The 23910-nt window shown below is 42.9% G+C and overlaps 1 protein-coding gene across 1 annotated transcript; it reads left to right on the top strand.

Moving 5' to 3' along the window:
- The first annotated feature begins 5811 nt into the window (after positions 1-5811).
- On the top strand, positions 5812-16676 carry fgf24 (fibroblast growth factor 24). The gene is made up of 5 exons (XM_072434919.1): positions 5812-6341; positions 6500-6536; positions 11445-11622; positions 14278-14384; positions 16142-16676. Exons 1-5 carry the CDS (start codon positions 6310-6312, stop codon positions 16412-16414), a joined length of 627 nt encoding a protein of 208 aa, XP_072291020.1. The 5' UTR covers positions 5812-6309; the 3' UTR covers positions 16415-16676.
- The last annotated feature ends 7234 nt before the right edge of the window (positions 16677-23910 follow it).

The following is a 23910-nucleotide window of genomic DNA, read 5'->3' as shown; positions in this document are numbered from 1 at the left end:
ACGGCTCTGAAACCTTCACCTGATCTTGAGCTGCTCAGTAGTTCCTGAAGGATTAGACTCTTCAGTGCATTTTTAAACTTTTATAACAAAACTCGACCCAAGAATTGGTGCAGCCTGCATTATTCTGCCTTCAAACCAAGAGAAGCAAGAGAACACAACACAAACCAGGTCGCTGACATCTTTATGTTATTTAAACATGTGCATTTTCTGTCTTCTCCTTCTGAAATATTGTGATACTGAAGCGCTGCCGTCTCCTGCAGGTTTGGAGCAGTTTCACATTTCTCAAACTAATTTAGATTAGCTTCCATCGTTGTTATACTAACTACAAACACCAGACACTTGACTCGCTTTTTAAATTGCTTGATAAGCCGGGCCAAAAGCAAAGCAAGCCGCCGCAGCCTGAGCCCACAAGAGGTGAGCTTTATGAATAGGGAGAGCTGTTTCCCTGTCCAGTTAGTAAAGCTGTGGAGGAGCGGGGCCGGGGAGGGGGCCCCACTCCAGATAAGGTTACCCACAGAGATTAGCAGACAAGAGAAGGAGTGAGAAAAACAAGCAAGTTAAAGGTCTTGGTTTACCTGGCTCACTGGGCCTGGCGGTCAATAAAAGAGCGGTGGAACTGCTGGTGGAAACAGACGTGAGCTGAAGGGATTGTTCTTAAATCAACTATGACAGGTTTTGGCTCGGTGCGGTTTGTGTGTCAGATCCATCAAGTTATTCCATTATGTTTCTGTCCTTTTTGCACCTTTACTCTCACACAATGGAGGAGGTTTATGTCCCTTTATGTCCCGGCTGTTCAACAAGGCACAGTGTGTCGCAGTTTGACAGTAAAGACACAGTAAATGTTGTTTTCCAGGTTGGAAGGATAAAAGATGAAACACGTGGTTTTTTTCCACCGGCCAGTTATTTTTATTTGATTAAACCTGAAAGAATCGCTTATGGGACATATAAAACAAACGTGATTGATTTTGATTGACTCCTGCATGTTCGAGTAGTCTGGCATTGTCCTGCATTTGAGGCTTGAGTGCTCAGAAAATTCCTGTTTTCCCCTTTCCCCTATCCCCTATCCCCGTCCCAAAACTCAGTTGGGATCATTTGAGAAAGGCCCTGAGTCTTTAAATATAATTCATATATTCAAACATAAGACTGCATAGATCTAAATCTGATGCTTGCTACAGTGAAATGCACCAGAGGCAGAGGAATGTGAAAGGGACAGGGACCATAATGTGAAATGTGATCTTCTCATGTTGTTGTACTTTAATATTAAGTTAGCATAAGGCTTTATTGGACAGGGACCATGTAGAAAGAAATGGGGATGAGAGTGGGAAGGACATTCTGCGAATTGTCAGAGCTGAAATGAAATCCCCGATGCTGCACATGGCCATCGTGTGAGAAGTGTGCCAAAAAATCTAATCAAATTGTTGATGTTGTGAATGCTGTCCTACATATTTCGAGTAGGCTTAAGCAGACGGGACATGTTTCAGTCTGAACCAGGGGTGAAGAGTGGGGAGAGGCATTATGCAGATTACCAGAGCTGAGGACTGAGCTTGTGGCACAGAGCCTGGCACTCACGTATCTGTGCCGCATACTAGCCATCACCGCTTATTCTTTTATACGGTTGTTGTGTCTTTAGGCAACACACTTATCTCTCTTTCTAGTCGACGTGCTGTGACAGAAAGGTCATTTACATACGTCACTGTGTCAGCTTCAAAAGTAACCAAACTTCTAACCTCGTGACCTTAGTTTTGGTGATGAATTGCAGTAAAGTGTGTATAATCCTGGTGTAAAAGTCGCTGCATCGACAGGAGTGTGGGAATTTCACAGAGGATATCTCATTGAGGCTATAGGAGGAGGCGGGATGACGCTCAGCGCTTCAAAGGGCCTTAGCAGCCATTTAAGAGCTGACAAAAGAACTTGGCAGATCAGTAAGTGAAGCCCAATGTACTACATTAGTGTCAGGACCCCCTCGGCGACCCTCCCACTTTGCACTTTCATCTCTGACACCAACATATTGACTCGGAGGAGAAGACGGGGTGCGGAGGGGGATGCCTGCGTCCTATTCAAGAGCCAAGGTGAGGCGATTGAAGCCGCGGGGTGACCACTGACTCATATACGCCACCCAGAAGCCTTTAAACTGGAAGTCACAAACGGGCGAGCGTGTGAAGGGCCCGACAGGACGGCCCTTTTCCTCTCATCTCCCCCAAAATCAGCCTCACCCCATTAGTGCACGCTGACCCCACACCACAAATACACCCACCTCAGCGCTACACAAGGCCGACCATCGCCAGGGCCTTGCCAGGTCGCCACGGGGTCACGACACCTTGACTTTGTAAAGAGTGGCAGAGAGAGAAGCCACTGGCACCCAGGCCTTTCAAGTGTCACCTGAAGGAGAGCGAGGAGAGCCGGGGCTGGACGCCTTGTAGTCATTTGTCCTCCGTCACACGCTGTTTGCACTGAGTCATTAAGGCCATTTAGAGGTTTGCCTTGAAGGGAAGAAGAGCAGGCCGTGTTTAGAGAAGAGGCTGTGCTGGTTAAAGTGTTCATCTTTAACAGATCATCAAGTGCAGCTTCCAACGGATTTACTGTTTGTTGAGAGCATGAGCTGTCCACGCGCTTTGGGAATGGCGCTTAGAAGTCATCACTTTTATAAGAAGTGATGTAAATTTGTTATTAGCAAGAAGACTTTTTAATAAACAAAATGACAACATCATCTAATACGTGGATGATTTGTGCAGAGACATGTTTCTACAATAAATAACTAACATTTTACATCAAAGCTGAGAAAACCTCTCTGTTTACGCTGATAGAAGCTTTCATAACCTTTTACTGTGGCATAGTGGTTAGAGCTCGTCCCATTGGGCCTCTCTCTGTGCAGTTTGCATGTTCTGCATATGTTTCCTTCAGGGGTTTCAGTTTCCACGACCACGAAAAATGTGCAAAAAATTTAATAAAAATAGTGTTTCCTCTGCATGGGGCCAGGACTGAAGAGAAACTAAAAATAAAACTCTGGATAATAAAACTATCAATACAATTATTACTAACTCAATCAATTCAAATAATAAGAAACTGTGTCTGAATTCCACATATTTTTTTGTAAAGTTTTTGCCAGTGACATTTTTTTATTCCATGAAGTTAATTTTGAGATAATGATTCTTTGCCTTGACTGTTGCCTCTCCACAGATCTGACCTGTAACGTTGCCTGGTGACATTACCTGTTTGTCTCCATGGAGATAGATTTGGTTTTGTGCCATATTGTGGAAAATACCAGACAAAGTATTAACATCGCCATGGAGACGACCGTGTGACTAACCTTTAAATGACAGAACTTAAATGCTGAATATAATGACTGGAACCACATTTTGATGTTATTTTGGAAAAGGCTCCTATTTTTACATGCTGTCCGGTTCATGATGAATTTGCGGCATAAAAGCAAATATGCACTTGGGTCAGTTAAGGCCAATTTTCCATATTTTGTGCAACTGATAGCATTTCTTAAACAAGCTCTTTACCATTGACTCCCGTTGGTCTGCTGCCAGTAAGAATGAACTGTACAACCACAATTTATGCCCTGCAATTTGCACTTTACAGTCGAATGAAACGTTCAGGACATGGACAGAATGACTCTCTTTCCCATGAAGCCGGGATGAATCACAGGTGGCCACGACATGCCCCCCCCCCGCTCCACCGTCCCAAACCTGTGCTTAAACCGGCGATGAGTGACTTTACAGCGCTGGCCCGATGTCACTCTCGACTCTAATTGCTGTTTATCAGTCTGCTCTCCTTTCAATCAGTTGTCAGGCGTCCTCATGCTGGAATCTTTATCGTTGATCGGCTGCATCACCGGATCAAACGGACCAGAGCCCTGTATTTGTCACAGGATTGTCCAATTATGTCTGGGATAATTACTATTTAGTTATGTTGTTGTAATATCACTCCGAACCCCAGAGGCGAGCAAATTAGTCATGCTAAATGTCATTACGTGCAGGGATTACTCCATGTGCCTGGGTTCAAAGCATCAGTTTATGACCAAACGTTTTATACCTTTTTTGGATGAAACCAAACAGATGGAGCCTTTTAAACCAAACCCACAAATAGATGATTCTTGTTTTGTTATTTTTTTCTGGCTGATTGGCTTTTTGTGCACAAACAGCTGGATCTCTGGTCACTTCAGTCTGCTACTTACGCCCGGCAGGAAGCCTTTGAAATGCCCCAAGATGGGAAGTCTTCTATGTCATTATTTCAGATCCATTTTGAATATCAATGGCACTGAAATCTCGAGAATCCAGTTTTAATGGGACAATAAAGATGAGCCACAAAGCATTTTCTGGTTTTCTTCTTCTTCTTCTTCTTCTTCTTCTTCTTCTTCTTCTTCTTCTTCTTCTTCTTCTTCTTCTTCTTCTTCTTCTTCTTCTTCTTCTTCTTCTTCTTCTTCTTCTTCTTCTTCTTCTTCTTCTTCTTCTTCTTCTTCTTCTTCTTCTTCTTCTTCTTCTTCTTCTTCTTCTTCTTCTTCTTTTTATGTATAATGTGCTCATTTTACTGTTGCGCTCGTAAACACATTCACACCTCTCTTTCATTTAAATGCGGGAGAAGTTACAGGGCATCACTGATGGAGAAGAATGAGGGGCCAGTGGGGAAAATCAAGGATGACCAGAAGAACGCGCATTTGAATAGTGTCTGGAAGCGCGCGGGCCAATCCACATTTAATGTGCGCGGCTTTAAAGGGGCAAATCACGTCGAGTGGTTTCAGTGCGTTTCGACATCACGTCTCAGCCAAATACGCATCTCCAAATCACATTGAAGTGAATTGACAAGTTGCAATACAAATAATAATCATAATCGTGTTTATAATCCAGAAATATATGAAAATAAGAGGTTCCGTTTACCTTCTAGAATTTGCCGACGTTATATTTTAATTCTATGTGAGAATTACTGTTTTATGAAAGAAGTATGCAAAATATAAATGCACAAACGTATTACAATCTGTTACGAATTGGACCCACAGACGTAGACTAATTCTTATAATATTAATCTTGTAGTTGAAGTTCTTTTATTTGACAATAATCACGTTTTGGAGTTGAATAATGACCTATTCCTGAAGCATTTGTGGACAAAATTAAAACCCCTTTGTTAATTTACACAGGCAGAGAAGACGTTAAACTTATGCCAGTATTTGTTTCATTCGGGCAGGGCAAGTAATTACAGAGATATGAACCATAAATCAGGTCAACAAATCTGCAATCTGACAGCAAATTCCACCTCAGAAATCCAACTTGTCTCCAACTCATTTCTAAAACCGTGACGTTCTGATGTCACGTGAACACCATGTATATTTTAAATCTATTTGTTCAAGTGGGTTTAGCTGTCCCAATGTTGTCTTAGCCACTATGAATAACAATACAACGCTTATCCAAACTTACACGACACACACTAAGTATCACTGAAGAAACCAAAACGCGCATAATCCCCTTGTTCCCCTCTTTCTGCGCGCAGCCCCAATGCCCACTATGAACTGGGGAAAGACAGAACAAAGAAAAAAGAACCCCTCTCCGGGCTGATGGTCTCTCTCAGATTACCCTATCAGGTGCAAACCGCTGACATGTTTCCACCCACCAACAACGAGAAAGCCTCGCTGTGCCCGATGCGCCCGGCAGACGCGCGAACCCCGCTGACAGAGCTGCAGATCACAGTCAGAGGAGCTCCCGGGATCACACGCTGCACGCGCTTCTCATTTTGGATTAGATATGTTTCTTGGAAGGCAATTTTAAAGGCTTGTTTTAGGAAGGAGTTTCTTGTTTTTTTTAGTTTTTTTTTTTTAGGAAGAGCGTCTCCGTTCTGGGAACACTTGGTGGAAGATGTCCCGCGCAAGGTGTAGAAATCCTCCCCCGCAGGTACGGACGGACCAGTAGAGGCTCTGCACCCTGGAGGACTCGGGGGAACAGCTCTATCGTAGTTATTGAAGGATTCTTTATTTCTTTTGCTGTCATATTTTTTTTTTTTTTTTTGCAACATTACGCACAGTTTTCTCCTGCTGCTTTGGGACTACTTTTACGGAGACATTTTTATGGATTTCTTTGGGGGCTGCAGTGGATTACTCAGCCTTCAACAAGGAAGCGCCTCATGTTGCTCCCAGTAACCCTGTCCGGTGATCTACCGTCACTTTGGGATTCAAACGGCTCCTCTCCGCGGGTCTGCGTGCGTAAAGGGCACGCGTAAAGCTGGACACGGCAGCGCACGGACCACAGGCTTTTTTTTAATTTAACGTGGCTCTAAATCAAGTGGAAGCAGGTGTACTTCAGGTGTTTTTGAGTCATCATGTCTCCGTTGCCTTCGAGGTTCCTCTATCTGTAAGTATCATTATTGTTGTCTTCATTACATTCTTACCAATAGAAGTCGTCACACGCCTCATATTTGCGCGTGGCTGTCACGCAGGTATTAACTGAGTGTTCTTCATGTAATTGCTCGTGATTTATTGCCTCCTCCTTCTCTCCTTCTCTTGACATAGGTGTTTACACTTTCTGGTCCTCTACTTCCAGCTACAGGTACGTCTCCTCTAACATTATTATTATATTGTGCTTTTTTAACCGTAATGGTGTGTGCCCTTTAACCCCAAATACAACTAGAACAGCTGGTGGAAAATCTGGAATGTAATAGAGCAAATGTGTTTTTTAAGTAATGATAAATTATTCTTGTTAAACATTTTATGGGTCGTATTTCATGTTTTTGCCATAATATTTTGCCGGATAGTTACAGGTAACTTAACATACAGTGCGTAATTGTCATTCCCTCTTTAGAGAAGCAGGTTGGAGCTAATTTGATTTATGGATGACTTATAATTAGGCTGGTGAATGCACTTTGCTACCACTAACATGACAGAACAGTGAATATTTCATACCATTTCATAATAGCTTGAATCAAATTGAAATGTGCCGTTAGTTCTATAATGGATGAAAAACAGGCTTTTTTTGCATAGAGTATAAGAGGTATTAATGCATATCAGAACATTGACGCCCCTTCCATCGCAAGCGATGAGATCCAAATTCCTTCACATTATAGTGGCATTGCTCAGATATGATTAATGATTACGTCACGCTTCCCATAAAGTTGCCAAAGCAGACGAAGTGTAATTGCCTGCAGTCCCGCACAACTATGAGCAGCATTAGTAAATCAAAGTCATTCATAGTGCACCAAGGGCTAATCTCCTAATAGCCTATTAACCGCACTGGTCCAGAGCCTTTACAGTAAGTAGCCCTTTTATAAGAGCACGCTCTAATAATGAATATTTGTTGTTCTTTGAACACGTCGTTGGCGCTTGGTGCCTCATTTTTCGAGCAGTTTGTTCTTTGAAGGCTAATGATCTGCAGCCGTCCACTGCACAGCGAGAGGAGATGGACCTGAGCACGCGCCCCCGTTGCTAAAGAGCTCTGATTTACTTTACGGCTGACGTGACAGAGCTTGTCTGTGTAAGCAATGTTTAAAATGTCCTTGTGAACATAAGGAAATTAAACCTTTAGCTAAAAAGGACAACTTATGACACCCTTTCTCCCTTTAAAGAATTTAAAACAGTTGGAAATCTGGATATTGTTGCCTTTTTATGTTGGATACATCACATATAGTTGCAAACTTAATGCTCCATTAGCATATAATATATATATATATATATATATATATATATATATATATATATATATATTTGTTTAGTTGTTGTTAGTTTAAAAAATACTAATACTATACATTTTCTCTCCACCTTTTATGAAATGCTGCCAATATTATGCATAACTAATTAAAACAATGTCACATTCTGCGACATAACATCAAATATGTAATATCAAATTGTAGAATAAAGACATTTTAAAACGTGGACATCGCAATCTCAGTCCCCAAAGTTGTATTACGCTCCACATTCTTCCTCTGCATGTGGAATATTTTGTCTGTGCAGAAATAAGTGAGTGTTTGGACATGCTGAAGTGCACTGGCCTATCTTTCTGTCCATAAGTAAAACATTCAATGAGATTTCCTGGTTCGGAGATTAAAATCAGTTACTTGTATGTTGGATGTGGTGAGGAAACACCAGATAACAGATCAAGATTCAGGCTTGGATATGCTGCGTTTGTTTGCTCCCGGGTTTCAGAGGAGAAGGTGCAAATAGTTTCAAGAAAAGCCTATTTGTTTTTTTGTCACGGAGAATTCCCAGCCCCGCATAACTCCCGAATGTCACACGGTGGTGGGATACACGCCGAAACACAACAGAAGCCTCCGCAGTCGGAATCAGCCTTTGAATGCACCGCCGGGGTCTTCCATAGCTGTGTATTGAAGCGTTTGACCCTGTCCTTTGTGTCCATAAGATTGTAAGGTGTCTGTGAGATGCCTGCGACAACTCGGCTTCCTCAGTGGAGCAAGAGTGCCGGGCGTTTGAAGTTTCAACCGTATCCGTTTTCATCCCATCTTTGAAGAGGGCAGCGGACGGCTTGATAAAAAATGTTGTCGTTGTAGTGTTCGCCTCAGTCATGTGCTTAGGCTTGTCTTTCCCGCTCCACGCCGAACGCCACAACGCCACGCTCCCGAAAACGCTCCCGAAAACGCACCGTCGTGTTTGTTTAGAGATGGAGAGATTTGGGCGAAGTTTGCAGCTAGCGTTTGTGTGTGTGTTTGTGTGTGTGTGTGTGTTTGTGTGCGTGTGAGTGCGTGTGTGTGTGTGGTGTGTGTTTGTATGTGTGTCTAAGTGTGTGTGTGTGTGTGTCTAAGTGCGTGTGCGTGTGTGTGTGTGTGTGTGTGTGTGTGTAAGTGTGTGTGTGTGTGGTGTGCGTGTGTGTGCATGTGTGGTATGTGTGCGTGTGTGTGTCTAAGTGCGTGTGTGTGTGTCTAAGTGTGTGTAAGTGTGTGTGTGTGTGTGTGTGTGTGTCTAAGTGTGTGTAAGTGTGTGTGCTTGTTCGGTGGTAGTTTTTGGTTCATTGTGACAGGGTTGACAATAGATGAGAGCCGAGTTTTGACTTTTTGAACCAAAACCGTTCAAGCTGACGGTTTTGGTGCTAGTGTAGTTTCCATGCAAACGGTTCCTTCTGAATTTTGATGGAAAGGTTTGATACAGACTCCCAACACCACAACGATACAAAAATGTATAATTCAATTTTATCCATGCAATGTAATGAGATTTCCAACTTAAAATGAGCGACGCTTCTTTAATAATAATACGTTGTCTTGTACTAGTTTGGATACAGCCGTAAAAATCATTATAAAGCTATTCAGAAAAGCCCAACTTTGTCATGTAAATATCATTTCATCAGTATTGATACTTGGTGAACTTGTTTGCTGGTTTATACGCGTTTTAGTATTTATTTGTTCAGCTTTTTTGAACATCCACTTTGGAACAATATTGAACTTTGGCTTTTTCCAACAAGTTTTTCATTGCAATAGTCAACTTGCTTTTTAAAATCAAGATTCATGACACATTAGTTACATGTTCTGCATTAACATTTGAAAGAATTCTATTGATCTGCAGTCGTATCTCTGAACGTGCGTGATTGTAATCATTTTATTTGTGCCATCCAATCTGTACAGTGCCATTTATTGTAAAAAAAAGTGAAATCGAATGTGGATTTTTTCTGTAACTCAAAATATCTACACTCTAATATTATAAGTTCAGTCTTAAATCTACAGGTAAAGCTACAGTTTTCGGCAAAAAACATAGAAAATATGTCTTGCATAAAAAAAACCTGATGTGAAGATGATCAAATGTAATAAGAGGACATTAGATGTGTGTTCACTGACTGTGGTGTTGTTCAGTGTTTCATCAGTTGACAGTGATTTGATCGTCAGCGGTAAATACATTGTCTCATTCCCCCTCAGCGTCTGAAGCCAAAAGTAACATGACGGGCGTGTTTCTACCGTTAACGTGATGGGCGTGTTGTCTAAATGTCAAACTACAGAAGCCGTGGCCCAGCGCAGGCGTTGGATCCTCTAAGGCTTGCATATCTGGACTCCATACGTCATAGCGGTCAGCCGGACCAGCCCCGCTCGCTCCAATGACTTGAGCAGATCGGAAAGCTACAGTCCACATTGTGTTCCTCTCCGATGGGACCCGTGTCCAAAGTCAGCCCCGACGCGACACCTGCTTCAAAAGAACCGTGTTACGAGTCTCTGAGGACGCTCGCATTGGCACCAGTCATTTTTCTGTTCAATCGCGGTTGTAACTTCGCATCCCTTCTTTCCCGATGTGCTATTAATTCACAGAAGTTAAAATAACAAGGGCCTGAGCAATGTAAAATGTGTATAATTAGCCACCTGAGAACAGCCGCATAAAAAGCCATTACTGTGCAATTACCAGAGCGTCCAGCTGGGAAACGGGATCTTGGCGTGAACAGAGATTCCAGCAGGTTTTCTAAAGTATATGTTCGCCCGTCTTCCTCCACATGTTAGTGACATACTTCTGGCCCTGCAAACTAACTCAGCGATTTCCTCTGTTTTAACGCTGTGTCAAAGGTAACTCGTAAACAGCCGCCTAGTTATTTTGGAAGGCAGTTTGTAAAAATTGATAAAAATTGTTGAGACAAATTGTTGGGATTCATTCATTTCAAAGAGATGTTCCATAAACTGGCTCATTTATATTAATGCGTGTTTTAGAAGGTTCATGACTCATTTGATCCCAGATCCCAGACAAATATGCGATTTTAATCATTTAAACATAAAGGTGCGCTGTGTAACATTTCTGCTAGAGGGATTGTCACTTGCTTCTTGGCTTGACATGTGGTATTAAACTTATCTGTCTCCACGGAAAGGCGATCGTGCTGACAGTAAGAAAGGCTGTTTTCAAGGTTTTAAAATTAAAAAAAGAAAGTAAGATATAGCAATGCCAGACACTGGAACTTTCCTGGCAAAACAATAACTTCATGAGCGAAGGGGGCGGGAATCGTTTGGTCAAGAACGTCCCATCAGGAGAGTGTTTTCACATGTTTTTGGTGCTTCTTGCTTTTACTCCCGTGTTCCGCCTGCCATATTTGTAATTTATGGAGTGCTCGGAGCCTGCGGGCAGATATTTGTTTGATGATAGTGCAACAGGTCTGGATGCTTGAGGTGTATAATTGCTGGTGGCTGGCCGGCTTGTGGAAATGGAGCACAGGTTGCCCAATAGAGCCTCGGGACCTTCGCATACATACCGTCGTTTCAATACCAAGATTTTACACTTGCCGTGAGATTTTCATTCACAGATTCATTAACGCACTTGTGGCATAGTTACCAGCTTGTAAATGCGCCGCTTAAAACGTGAGTTGAAAGTAAAGGAGGGGATCTTCGAGCCACATGCCTGCTAGTTATATCAGCTTTTAGCCCCTGAAGCGTCATATTTTTGACACAGAGCCCATCAAAATAACAGCAGACGTTATGATCAACACCTGTGCTATGACGGGATGTTTCTTCATCCTGGTTCTTCCTCTCTTTCTCACACCTGTACACAGGAGTCCCAACAGAGTTCCACAGATTTCAGGTTTTATATTGAGAACCACACCAAACACCCGGACGAGGTGAGCCGGAAGCAGGTCCGGATCTACCAGCTCTACAGCCGGACCACGGGAAAGCACGTCCAGGTCCTGGGCAAGAAGATCAACGCCAACGGAGACGACGGGAGCAAGCATGGTACGAGTCGACACATGTGCACGATTATAAGTCATAAGTGGAGATCAGAGGTCGTCTGGGATGTTTTTGAGTCAGATTAAGCTAGCTTTTGTTATACCTCCCCTTTGTAATTCCCTCTGCTGCCAGGAGATAAAATACATTTCCTGATGAGGGAACACCTGACTGATCGAAAGTAACGTGTACTTTCAGTAGATGAAACAATGGTCTTAAAAATCATAGTTACACCGCTGAGCGTGAGTTGCACGGTGGCTTGAAGATGATTTTCTGAAGCTTGTCTTCCCTCTCCCCAGACACCTACAGAATTCACGGGTAGACAATTTGTGGTTTGGGGTTGGCTTTGCAGATTTGGAGTTATATCAACATAAATGTCATTCTCAAGGCCAAAATTTCCAAAGTGCCTATATTTCAACATTCTGAAATGTGTCCATAACTTTCTAATAAAATAACTACATTGATCTCTACTAACATTATGATTCTGTGTCCTTAAAGGTGCTGTGCCTAATTAGTCTTAAATCTTGAAAAACATTATCTGTTTATTTTAAAGTATTTTCAGCATTCTAAATTAATTTCTTGCGTCTGGAACATCCAAACTATTCACCACAATGATCTTCTAAATGTAACTCCCCAAAGCAGAGTTACCGTAATGGTAAAGCTAACAAACATTAGCATGCTAACAAACATTAGTATGGTGTTTTGTGGAGCAGACAGAACCTCAATTCCACCTTAAATGCACATGCTTTTAAAATGTATCTGAACTCGAGCTAAGCCGATATAACTTTATTACAATTTTGTCCAATTTACTCTCCGTTTAAACATGTTGCAGTGTCTTGACGGGGGATAAAAGGGATCGGTAGTAATGTGATTTCAAGTTATAATTTCACTATCAAATGATCATTGGTCTCACTGTCATCTAGAACTAGTTGGAGTTTTAACTGTTTGGATGTTCCTTATTTGAACAAGCCGTGTCTAATCTAAATGTGAGCTGCATCACTCCTCTGAAGCTAGCTTGTCCCAAACAGCCGACTCTCGGAGCTAAATCGAACGAGCGCGTTCCGTGGCAGATGCGCCAGGACGAAGCTTCCTCACTGCTTGTTAGAGCTTGAGTAGAAGCAGATCCAACCTTTTCCCATGAGGCCTTGCCAATTCGGCCGTCCTCCTCCACCTCTCTCCCGCTCCCTCTCACCCACCCAGCTGCTGTACCTGGCACCTGTGAACTCTTTTGCACTTTCTAATCAAGCTTATGAAGACGCTGCTGTCGAGCTAACAGGCACTTAGCCACTTGCACTTAGCCACAAAGCATCAGACATGAAGTATATTTCCATTTAGCCTTTGTGTTTAGCTAAGGAGCTGTAAAGTTCACCTACTTTTCATTAAAGCGCCTCAAAATGGCAGTTCCCATTCTTCACTGGTTTGCTTCAGCATATTTATTATCCAGCCACTAATTTGTCTTTCCAGGTTGTAGCTGGTCGGCCCCCTATGGCTCACAAATGGATGCATTCCGTTAGCCATAATTAACATAGGAGTTTAAAAAGGGTCTGATGACCCTATTATGAGGTTAATACATGTCTTTGAAAGCACACATTTCTCATCATATGAAACTACTATTTATAACATTAGCAACAGAAGACCTTTTGTGAGGATTGTTGTTTTACTCTTGGCGCATACCACAAAGCGCATACGTACAAGGACGTTTTCCCAGAGATTACTGAAGTGTAGAGCGCCCGCGTTTACAGAACTTTTCTAAGGTCGAGGATTACACGGATTACTATTCTGAAGTGCTCGTACTGTACTGCATTCCCTCCTTTGTAAACTAAATGCCATCCGTTCGTGGCATTGATGACAGTGATTCCACTTTATTGTTGGTTTTGTGAGTCAAGGTTCTTACTAAGTTAAAGCCGGCAGCTGCCAGACCATTTTCAAACAGATATATGACAGCGATGGTTTTATCTGGAGCTTCATTCCGTGGGTTTGGTCAACATGCAAAACCGGTCGGCCAAAGTGTTGTCAAACGTTTGCCGATGTGGGTTGACGGCTCCAAGTGTGGCTTTTAAAACGTCCCAAAGAGCTTCCAAAAGATCTAGAAGCGATCTTTCCCCGAGCACTCACAAGATGGACTGTTTTCCCACTTTTGAAGGCTGATCCGAGGAGATGGAGGGAGGTTTGTCTTCTGCCCCCAAGCCTGTCCCGTCCCCTCGGCCTATTCTTTCCCCTGCTCCCTTCAGCGCTACTGAATGGCCCTGTGTGTTAAACAAATGGATCATCTTAACTTTTTGATTGAGTGAGCACAGACTAAGGGCAACTTGAAACCTAATCCTGAGGGGCACATAACCGCTCCGCAAATGTTTGGTCGATCTCTTTGCGTCTTGACAGGCGAGCACAGACAAAGGTGACCTGGCAGGGGTTAACATTTGGAAGTCGGGAGGGGGGCGGGCGGCGAGGGGAAATGAAAGAGCCGCCAGGATGCGTCTTTAGAGTGGATTAGTGCTGTGTCAGGTTTAAGTGACGCCGCCATTGTTGTTGTTTTAGCCCAGATCGCTTCATACCATTATCACTTTTACCGCTCAGTGTCAAGCGTACGCCGGCGATTAATGTGGATTGTTTCAAAGATTGTTGGACATGTCAGTTATTGTTTTTTTTTGGTGTGTTTTCTTTCAGCTCTTCTCGTGGTCGAGACGGAAACCTTCGGGAGCCACATTCGAATAAAGGGCAAAGAAAGTGACCATTACATCTGTATGAATGAGAAGGGCAAGATAGTGGGAAGGGTGAGTATAAAAGCACAGGACCATAATATATAACAAGAATAGTAATGAAAAGTAGATATATACTGTCTACAAACTTCAATATGAAACATCTATAAAGCACCTTAGGGTCTTCGTAATGGCGCTGCTCCATGTGCAGCCGGCCGCAGTGTCGAGAGTTCAAATCCCGACTCAGACATTTTTGCTGCATGTCCTCCCTTCTCTCATCCCCATTTCACGCTAGGATTTCCTGTCTAAGCCTACAGGCCAAAAAAAAATACTTAGGAAAAAACAAAAGATCTTCCACGATGGGCAATGAACGTGAAATGCACAATTTGAAAAGCTTTTAAATTCCACGGCGTTTAGAAACAAAATGCCATTTCCACTTGACTGACTGTTTCGGGTGCTCGTCCAATCATAGAACTACCATCAATTAAAATAAATGTTTTGGAGAGGGTTATGTGTATCAGACCATGATGCCAGCCAGACAAAAGCTAAATAGTAGATGACAGACATTGTGTAATCACGAGACTGAACACGTTGCATTTTATCCTGATGACATCGTGCACAGGTTGACCCCGAAATAGAAGTGTTTTAATTGCAATGGAAAGTCTGTGCTCTAAAATCAGAATTAATATTTCGAAGGAGCCCCTAATCCACAGTGAATTGAACACAACCCCAGATCTGCTTTCTCCTGCTGTTATTGTACACCCAACAAAACCCCTTTGATAACTCGCAGCCATTCTTCCATTACGTAATGGGCCTACTCCTTTGACACTCGATCAGTCAATTACAGACTGCAATCACCACAATGCATTGAGAGACTAATGGTCACTTAGGAGGAATGCCATTGGCGTTATATCACTTAGTCACACCGGGTGGCCACAGGAGTGAGCCGAGAGCAGGGCCACGCCGACAGCAGCAGCGGCGCCCTGGAAAACAAGTTGACGCTGGACGCACACGTGTGATTCTGTGGCATTAATAAGTCATGCTGTCAGCGAAAGGGGCTTTGCACACACGTCCACTCGCTCTCAGCGCTCTCAGCGCTCTCAGCGCTCATCTGGTCAGAACGTGCACTTTCCCTCTGGCCTTTGCATTACACTGACCATTTCAACTGTGCTTTTGGGGAGATGTTTTGTCAGGGCAAAACAGGCAAAACTATTCTTTTATTTAATATGGGACATTGTAAATTCAAAGTCAAAAGTAGAACCAAACCTTACAATCTTTACTAACAGGATTTTGATGGATTTGTGAACATCTTATTCCTGATTTATTAAAGTTTTTACTCCAGAGATTGGGTGAAATTTGCTTTATTTAAAGCACATTCTATTTCCAAAATCCCCTCTGTAAACTTCTTTGCCAACAAAAATCTAGCTCGAAATGTAAACCTGGCTCTATCAATTAATTTGATTTCTTTTCCTTACATTTTGACAGATAAAATCCATTATTATTAATGTGAAAATATTACATAATGAAAAGCTCTTTGTAAGTCAATTTGGCAAGGCAAGATATATAATATAAAGAAACGACTTGGATGAAATATCCTCGCTCTTAAACCTTTGTACAGATGCCAAAATGTAATTTTCTTTTGCTATTAAAACATGAAATTATACAATAATATTTGTTTCTAAGAAAGTATTTTACTAAAAGCTTTGTACAAGATAAGTTTGCCCAGTATACAATTATATTCTAGTATTATAAGAATGTACTTGTCACATATTACTTCTAAAATATAGTTTATGCATCCAACTAATTCCTCCTTCGCTTTCTTTCCTTCTCAGCCTGACGGAAGGAAACAGGAGTGCGTCTTTGTAGAAGAATTCCTGGAGAACAACTACACTGCTCTGGTGTCGGCCAAGTACAAAGGATGGTACTTGGGCTTCAACAGGAAAGGACGGCCTAAGAAGGGCTCGAGAACCACGCAGCGGCAACAAGAAGTTCACTTCATGAAACGACACCCCAAAGGCCGGGCGGACCCTGTGGAGGAGTTTAAGTTCACCACAGTGACTAAGCGGACACGCAGGGCTCGCAGGTTAAAAGCCAGGAGGAACTGACGGGGAAATGGACACAGCACTCTTTTTTTTTTTTTCTTGGGATGAGAATGAAAACTGTAATGGAGAAAATGCCAAGCTTCTTATCTGAAAAGAACCACTTTAAAGACTCTTGAGACAGACTCGCCGAACAAAAAGTCAAAGATGTTTTATTTTTGTATTTCAAGGATGACTGAATATTTCCTAACTCCTCTGGGTTGATGTCATTGTGCTCACGTGTATGTTATGTTATTTATACTGGATAAACTAAAGGACCTCTACGGAACATCAAGAAATACAAGATTTCCCGTCGCCATCGTCCTCGGCATCGTTCCAACTGCCTTTTCTGACAATGGGGACCGAAGAGCCGACGCAACGTTATAAAGATCAGCCAAGTAAAGATTGATTGGAATACCTGTTGCTTTTTGTTTGTGTTGCCCTTGACAACGCGGATCCCATACTTTCCACTGGAATCAGACGCCATGGAGATGCAGCAGAGAGGTGGCCATTGCAGGTGGAGACACTAGGGAGCTTCGAGTGCAATATTTTACCAGTCTCTCTATCTCTTCCTCTCATTTCCGTGCATCTCTAAGAACAAACGGAATGCGCTCGGCGTCCCTGCGATCGCTGGGATTCGCTCGGCGTTTCTGTACAGCCTGTGATTCAGCTCGAACACGACGTGCTTTGACTAGTCAGACATCAGCCACGGCTTAAGTCCCGTTTAAATGCTTGAAAAAACAAAAATACCGCACTCTGGCTTATGTGATTGAACGAAATGCATGGTCTTCCAATGTAGTGAAATCAATCCTTATGAAATTTCCCCATGTGTGGACAATAAAGGATTATCTTATCAAGAGATGAGGAGGTGGTCAGTCCCGTGCAGCGCTGGTCTAGTCAGCGGCCGACATTTTGATTTGATTTTGTACAAATAGACATGTTGTTGGGCTTGGTGATCAGGTGTTCATGGTTAAATAAACACATTTAACACCGACTGTATGCAATTGAATGGAAATAAATTCAAATGGATCAGTTGGCTGGCCAGGTTAGGACAAAGTGCCACGTTAATGTCTTAATATGTCAGATGGAGCGTGTTGGTTTGGGCGATGAAGACTTCTACCTCTGTGTTCTTTGTGTTGTTTCGTCCACGTTTCCTCTTTAACTGAATGACAGGTTCAAATGCTTTTGGAAAAGTCTGTACTTACTCACTGGACATCCACAGCGCCCTCTTGAGTCTTCTCACCGCTCGTATATATCCACCGGTCAGCTCGCAGGACTTTCTATGAGTTGCTACTAACAACATGACACATTTATGACTTTTTAAAAAAACAAAAACAAATGTAAACAAAAATAATTTTATGACTATTATTAAGATATTTATTGCCTCTCTTTGTAAATAAAATGTGATGAGTTTTATTTGGCCTCTGTTAATAAAATGAGGATTATATTTTAAAACTGAATATTCCTGTGTTTACTCTCTCGAAGCAGCGACAGTGAAGCGGCTCTGAACGTGCACATTCCATCTAAGACTGATGGAGCAGGTAGACACTGCTGGACATAGAGTACATTCCCTTCTGTGCATTCTGCCAAGGTATGCATTTTATATACAAAGCTTTTAAGGTCAGTGGTTTAAAAAGGGAGAAAGAGCCGTCCCAGAATCCTCTCTGTCTGTGTGGGGCCGTGATCATTATAAACACCAATATATTCAGACATATTACGTTACGTTTCCACTAACCGTTCCACCATTGGCTCATGGTACAAGGGGCTTGAGTCACTGCACCTGGCTCTTGATGGAGGAGCAGCAGCTCTACCCCGAGCTCCTCCTGATCAGGTCAGTTCCACAAGGAGGCAAATGGCTGCATTGTAACTTTGTTTAACATGTTTGCAGCCTGTAACTGATGCATATTCAAATGACACTTACATAAAGAGTAGCTTGTGCAATTTAACATTTTAGCAACTGCATATTTGTCTCTAGACTGTTTACAGCTGATCTAAAACATACAAAGTTGTCTAAATATTGCATGGTGCAATCATATTTCCCGTACCTCCTTACACTTAAAAACACAAATTATTCTGATGTAGCCACTCCGTTCCCAAGACCAATAAACACAGAAATTCAGAGGCCCTTCCGTCTTTTAAAAGCGCTAAGAATGCAGAGTAGCATGCCTTATAATGCTGTTAGCCCCAATGATGTTTACAACAACTGTCAGACTGAACGATGGCAGCTTTGAGGGAGAAAACATACTTTTGTTTAAATTTCTGGCGGTATCAGCCCCCGTTTAGCTACCGCTAACACATCCAACAATCTGCTCCGTCACGGGCTTTGGACGTCTGAATTGCTTTTAAAAGGTGGAAACAAACGGCTTGATGCATGACCCTGTGATTTAGCATTAGCCTTGATGAATCAGTGCTCAGGAGCTCAGTGGTCTGTGAAGAGGAGGTATGTTTGATGTCCACTTGTCTCGGAGCGGCGTATACTCCTGTCCCAACAAGAGCTATGGGATGACCCAAACCAGCAGCCGCTCCGGACACCACTGTTTATTCAAGTGTCACTTAAAGGCAGCCGAGCCTTACAAAAGTTTCAGAAAACTCATGTTATTAATGACAGAAGTGACCTGTAAGTGAACTGCACTTTCTCACGCTGGTGTCGACTCCAGTATGGTTCTGGGGAAATGGTTAAAATTGTCACTTTAAAAACACAAACGTTTTAAAAATAAAAAAAAACTGATGAGGTTTAAGAATGTATAATGACTGAGATTGTGTTAAATGATATAATAGCTTTCACTTCACTGTCCGTGTTTAGAAAAGTAGGCAACCAGCAGGTCACTACATCTTTATTATATTATCAGCCTTTATTGTCCCTATAGTGACATTTGTCCTCTGCATTTGACAAATCCTTCCCCTGCCGCTGGGGCCCCTCCTCAGGAGCAGTGAGCTCCACAGTGCTCGAGGACCCATCTTGATCTTGAGATAGACATGGTCAGGATTAGTAGCTGATTTTATCTACTCTGCATGTTTTGAGTGGACAGAATGGTCGGGCCAAACCAGGAATCGAACCTGTAACCTTCTTGCTGTGAGGCGAGAGTGCTGGCCGCTGTGCCTCCTAAACATTCACTTAAAATTATAGTCTTTCACTAAGGCAACATTTATTTAAAATGTTTTCCTGTCAATTTGCTCTCTCAACAGAAGAGCTCTCACGTGGGAATAACAACATTGTCCAATCTGCACATACAGAATATATATATATATATATATATATATGGAATAGAATATATAGAATTTGAAATGTGCAATGATATGGGACATTGTAACTTCAAAGGCCGTTTTCTGAAATGGCCTTTTTCTCTCATAGACTTAAAGATCAGCCTTTAAAGAAGCTCAGGTTCACATACACCAACCTTTACAATCACAATCTAATTCTGAGAATTTTAACGGCAATATTCTGTAGATATAGTTTAACCAAATATTAACATATCAAAAAATTCCATTTGAAAATTATTATGGATCTATTATGTCAACAAAATAATGCTTCATTTCATGACAGAAACTAAAACTGGATGAATAATACATAGAAATGTAAGGATTTGTTGGCCGTAGGCTTTATTAAGCAGGGCAGTGAGATGGGGATGAGACTGGGGAAGGACACTGCAGCAAACTGGAACCAGATTTGAATTCATGACACTGCGGCTGCTCACACGTGAGCGCACATGTGCTATCCACTCAACCACAGGCTCAATATATTTTACAAATTCATAGGATCCAATCATTAGTGTTTTCTATAGTTTTTCCTTTTCAGCTACAACTGTAGTGTCTTCTTAAGAACATTTAGATTCAACTTCTAAGCAAAAATAATCCAGAATTTTAGTTGAAATCATTTCGTCAGTCGTTTTGCAAAAAGCACGCTCTGCTAAATACATCTAAGGAGTTTTTTTTCCATCCACCAGCTTGACCCGGCTCATGTGTGTTTGAATATTGTCACAAGCGCCAGTGGTTTCCAGCAGGTCCGATTCCCAATAAGAGATGACATTTTTGCATAAACCTCCTGCTAGGCTTTTCTCTGACTCAACCTTTGATCACTGGAGTTTAGATGCTCTTGGAACTGGACCAATAACTTCCAAATGAAACATAGGAGTCCCTTTTGCCTGGGCCGCCCCTTTTCAAAGGAGGTGGAATTTTTAAATGCAGTCTTGCCCGCCAAGTAGTTTATATTCTATTATTAGAAAGTCTCCACAGCGCTCAGACGGCTCACAATGGACACTGTATGACCCACTGAGCAGTGTCAACTCACAAAAAAATCCTGTGGCTTTGTTGAAGTTATACACATTTTAGTGGAACAACCCAAAGTGGCTCCCTGGCCCCAGGATCAGGAACCACACACTTAACAATTAGCCTTGTCAACAGAAACATGCCTCGTGGAGACATGAAACAACCTTTGTCTGCGAGCGACTGAAATGTTCTCTCCTGGTCAGTGAAAAACAAAACTCCAGAGCCAAACACAACACAGTCCGAGTTATAATCTTACCTAGTGCTATTAACTGTAGTCTCATGTCACGTCATTTACTGTCAAAACAGCCCGGCCTGTCTCTCCTGACCGCACTGGACTGGTCGTCTACATGGAGTCCACAGGGTGATTCTCTTCAGCTCCTCACAACACACTGCTGTTTTCACAGGATTACAAATGTGCTTATGTGGTAAACTTAGAGCTTCTGTCTTCAGAGCAGGCTCTCATCACGTTAGGACAGAAGAAGGATGCCAGACCTGTCATATGGGAGCAGCAACAGCAACATTTGAACCGCTGACCCTCTCGTCAGAGGGCAAACACTTAGTAACAGTACCACTGTCACCCCATTATAGAAATATGATGATAAAACAATATAGATAATGAGCAAAGGTTTGACAGTGAGTATTGAAGATGTCAGAGCACAAACGCTTTTCCATTGTTGACCGTGTGTTGTGCAGAACATTGGCTAATGACAGAGAGGGACAAGAGGCATCTGCAGGGGACATCTGAGCCAAGTCCTGGTGCACACACACACATACATGTGCACACACACAGCACACATACATGTGCACACACACACATACATGTGCACACATACAGCACACATACATGTGCACACACACAGCACACATACATGTGCACACACACAGCACACATACATGTGCACACACATACATGTGCACACACACAGCACACATACATGTGCACACCCATACATGTACACACACACAGCACACATATACATGTGCACACACACAGTACACATACATGTGCACACACATACAACATGTGCACACACATGAAGCCTGCGTAAATTCAGCCTGGAAGACCTAACTCCATCCATCTACGTCAAGGCCTCCATGGAAGGACCCCTCTCCCCAGCGCCATCATCGCACGGGCGTGGCCTGTCCGTCTGAGAGAGTCAGATCCCTCACTTCACCATGGACTCTCCCAGGTTTCTGCGCTTATCCCAAAGAGGTTATGCAGTTTTTCCCGGCCAAGAAGGAGGGTGAAAGGTCAGGGGGCGTCTGCACCATGGCCCTCGCACCTGCTCCTCATCCACAATCAACGCTCTCAGTGACTCCTCCCCGCTCCCAATCAGCACCAGGCGGTCACATTTAAGCCCTCAGGCTGATGGCTCGGCCGCTCAAACCGTACTGCGACCCACCACCTCCCCTGCTCCTCCTCTGCATTCCCCTCATCCTATACCTTCTCTCCACATCTACCACCACCAGTCTCCAGGCTCCGGGGGGAGACATCTAATACAAATAGATCATGGAGTGCCCATGATTGCAACGTCTTCTGCCGGGGTCTGAGCGCCAAATAACTCACGAATAAAGCTTGCTAAACAGTCCATTCTCGTGGTCTCTTTGTCTCTCCAGGGTGAAATACAACATGTGCACACACATACAACATGTCCACACACACAGCACACATACATATACACACACATACAACATGTGCACACACACAACACACATACATGTGCACACACATACAACATGTGCACACACACAAACACACATACATGTGCACACACACAAACACACATACATGTGCACACACAGACACACACACACACACACACACACACACACACACACACACACACACACACACACACACACACACACACATGTGCACACACACAAACACACATACATGTGCACACACACACACAAACACACATACATGTGCACACACACACAAACACACATACATGTGCACACACAAACAAACACACATTCATGTGCACACACACAAACACACAAACACACACATGTGCACACACACACAAACACACACATGTGCACACACACAAACACACACATGTGCACACGCACACACACACGCACACACACACACACACACACATGTGCACACACACAAACACACATACATGTACACACACACAAACACATGTGCACACACACAAACACACATACATGTGCACACACACACACAAACACACATACATGTGCACACAAACACACATACATGTGCACACACACAAACACACACATATGTGCACACACACAAACACACACATGTGCACACACACACAAACACACACATGTGCACACACACACAAACACACATACATGTGCACACAAACACACATACATGTACACACACACACACACACAAACACACACATGTGCACACACACAAACACACACATGTGCACACACACAAACACACACATGTGCACACACACACACACACACACACACACAAACACACACATGTGCACACACACAAACACACACATGTGCACACACACACACACACACACACAAACACACACATGTGCACACACACAAACACACACATGTGCACACACACACAAACACACACATGTGCACACACACACAAACACACATACATGTGCACACAAACACACATACATGTACACACACACACACACACAAACACACACACATGTGCACACACACAAACACACACATGTGCACACACACAAACACACACATGTGCACACACACAAACACACACATGTGCACACACACACACACACACACACACACACACAGATAGAATGTTCTGCTCACATGTGCGCAGCCTCGCCCGGCTCCAGCAGATGCCAGGTGACACAGCTCATTAACTTCTCTCTCCTATTCTTTAGGCTCCTCATTGTCTTGAGATATGAGATGAGCCTTTGTTGAGAGTTTTGCCCCCTTTTCTCTCAGGCAGGCAGGGCCCATAATTAGTGCTTTGCGCTGGGCGTACTTTCTCACAGGCTACGACACAATTAATCAGCACTTTCCCACCAATGGGCACAAGCCACTTGATGCTATCAAGGCCACATAGTTAAGTTGTGACGCCTTTGCACTTGAATTATGAATATTGGGGCATTAAATAATTTAGAACAATACATTGTCAGAGAACGATTAACAAGTATTAATATGTGTGGGAGTACAGGTCTGATACTGCACTTCTGCCAAGCACAGCAATAAACACATATCAAATGTGTTTCCATGACATTATGCAAGTAAACATGATC

The sequence above is a fragment of the Eucyclogobius newberryi genome, unplaced genomic scaffold, assembly GCF_026437365.1.
Source record: "Eucyclogobius newberryi isolate DKJ021-1_F unplaced genomic scaffold, fEucNew1.0.hap1 SCAF_11, whole genome shotgun sequence".
Classification (NCBI taxonomy): domain Eukaryota; kingdom Metazoa; phylum Chordata; class Actinopteri; order Gobiiformes; family Gobiidae; genus Eucyclogobius; species Eucyclogobius newberryi.
This window is presented reverse-complemented; position numbering and strand designations above follow the sequence as displayed.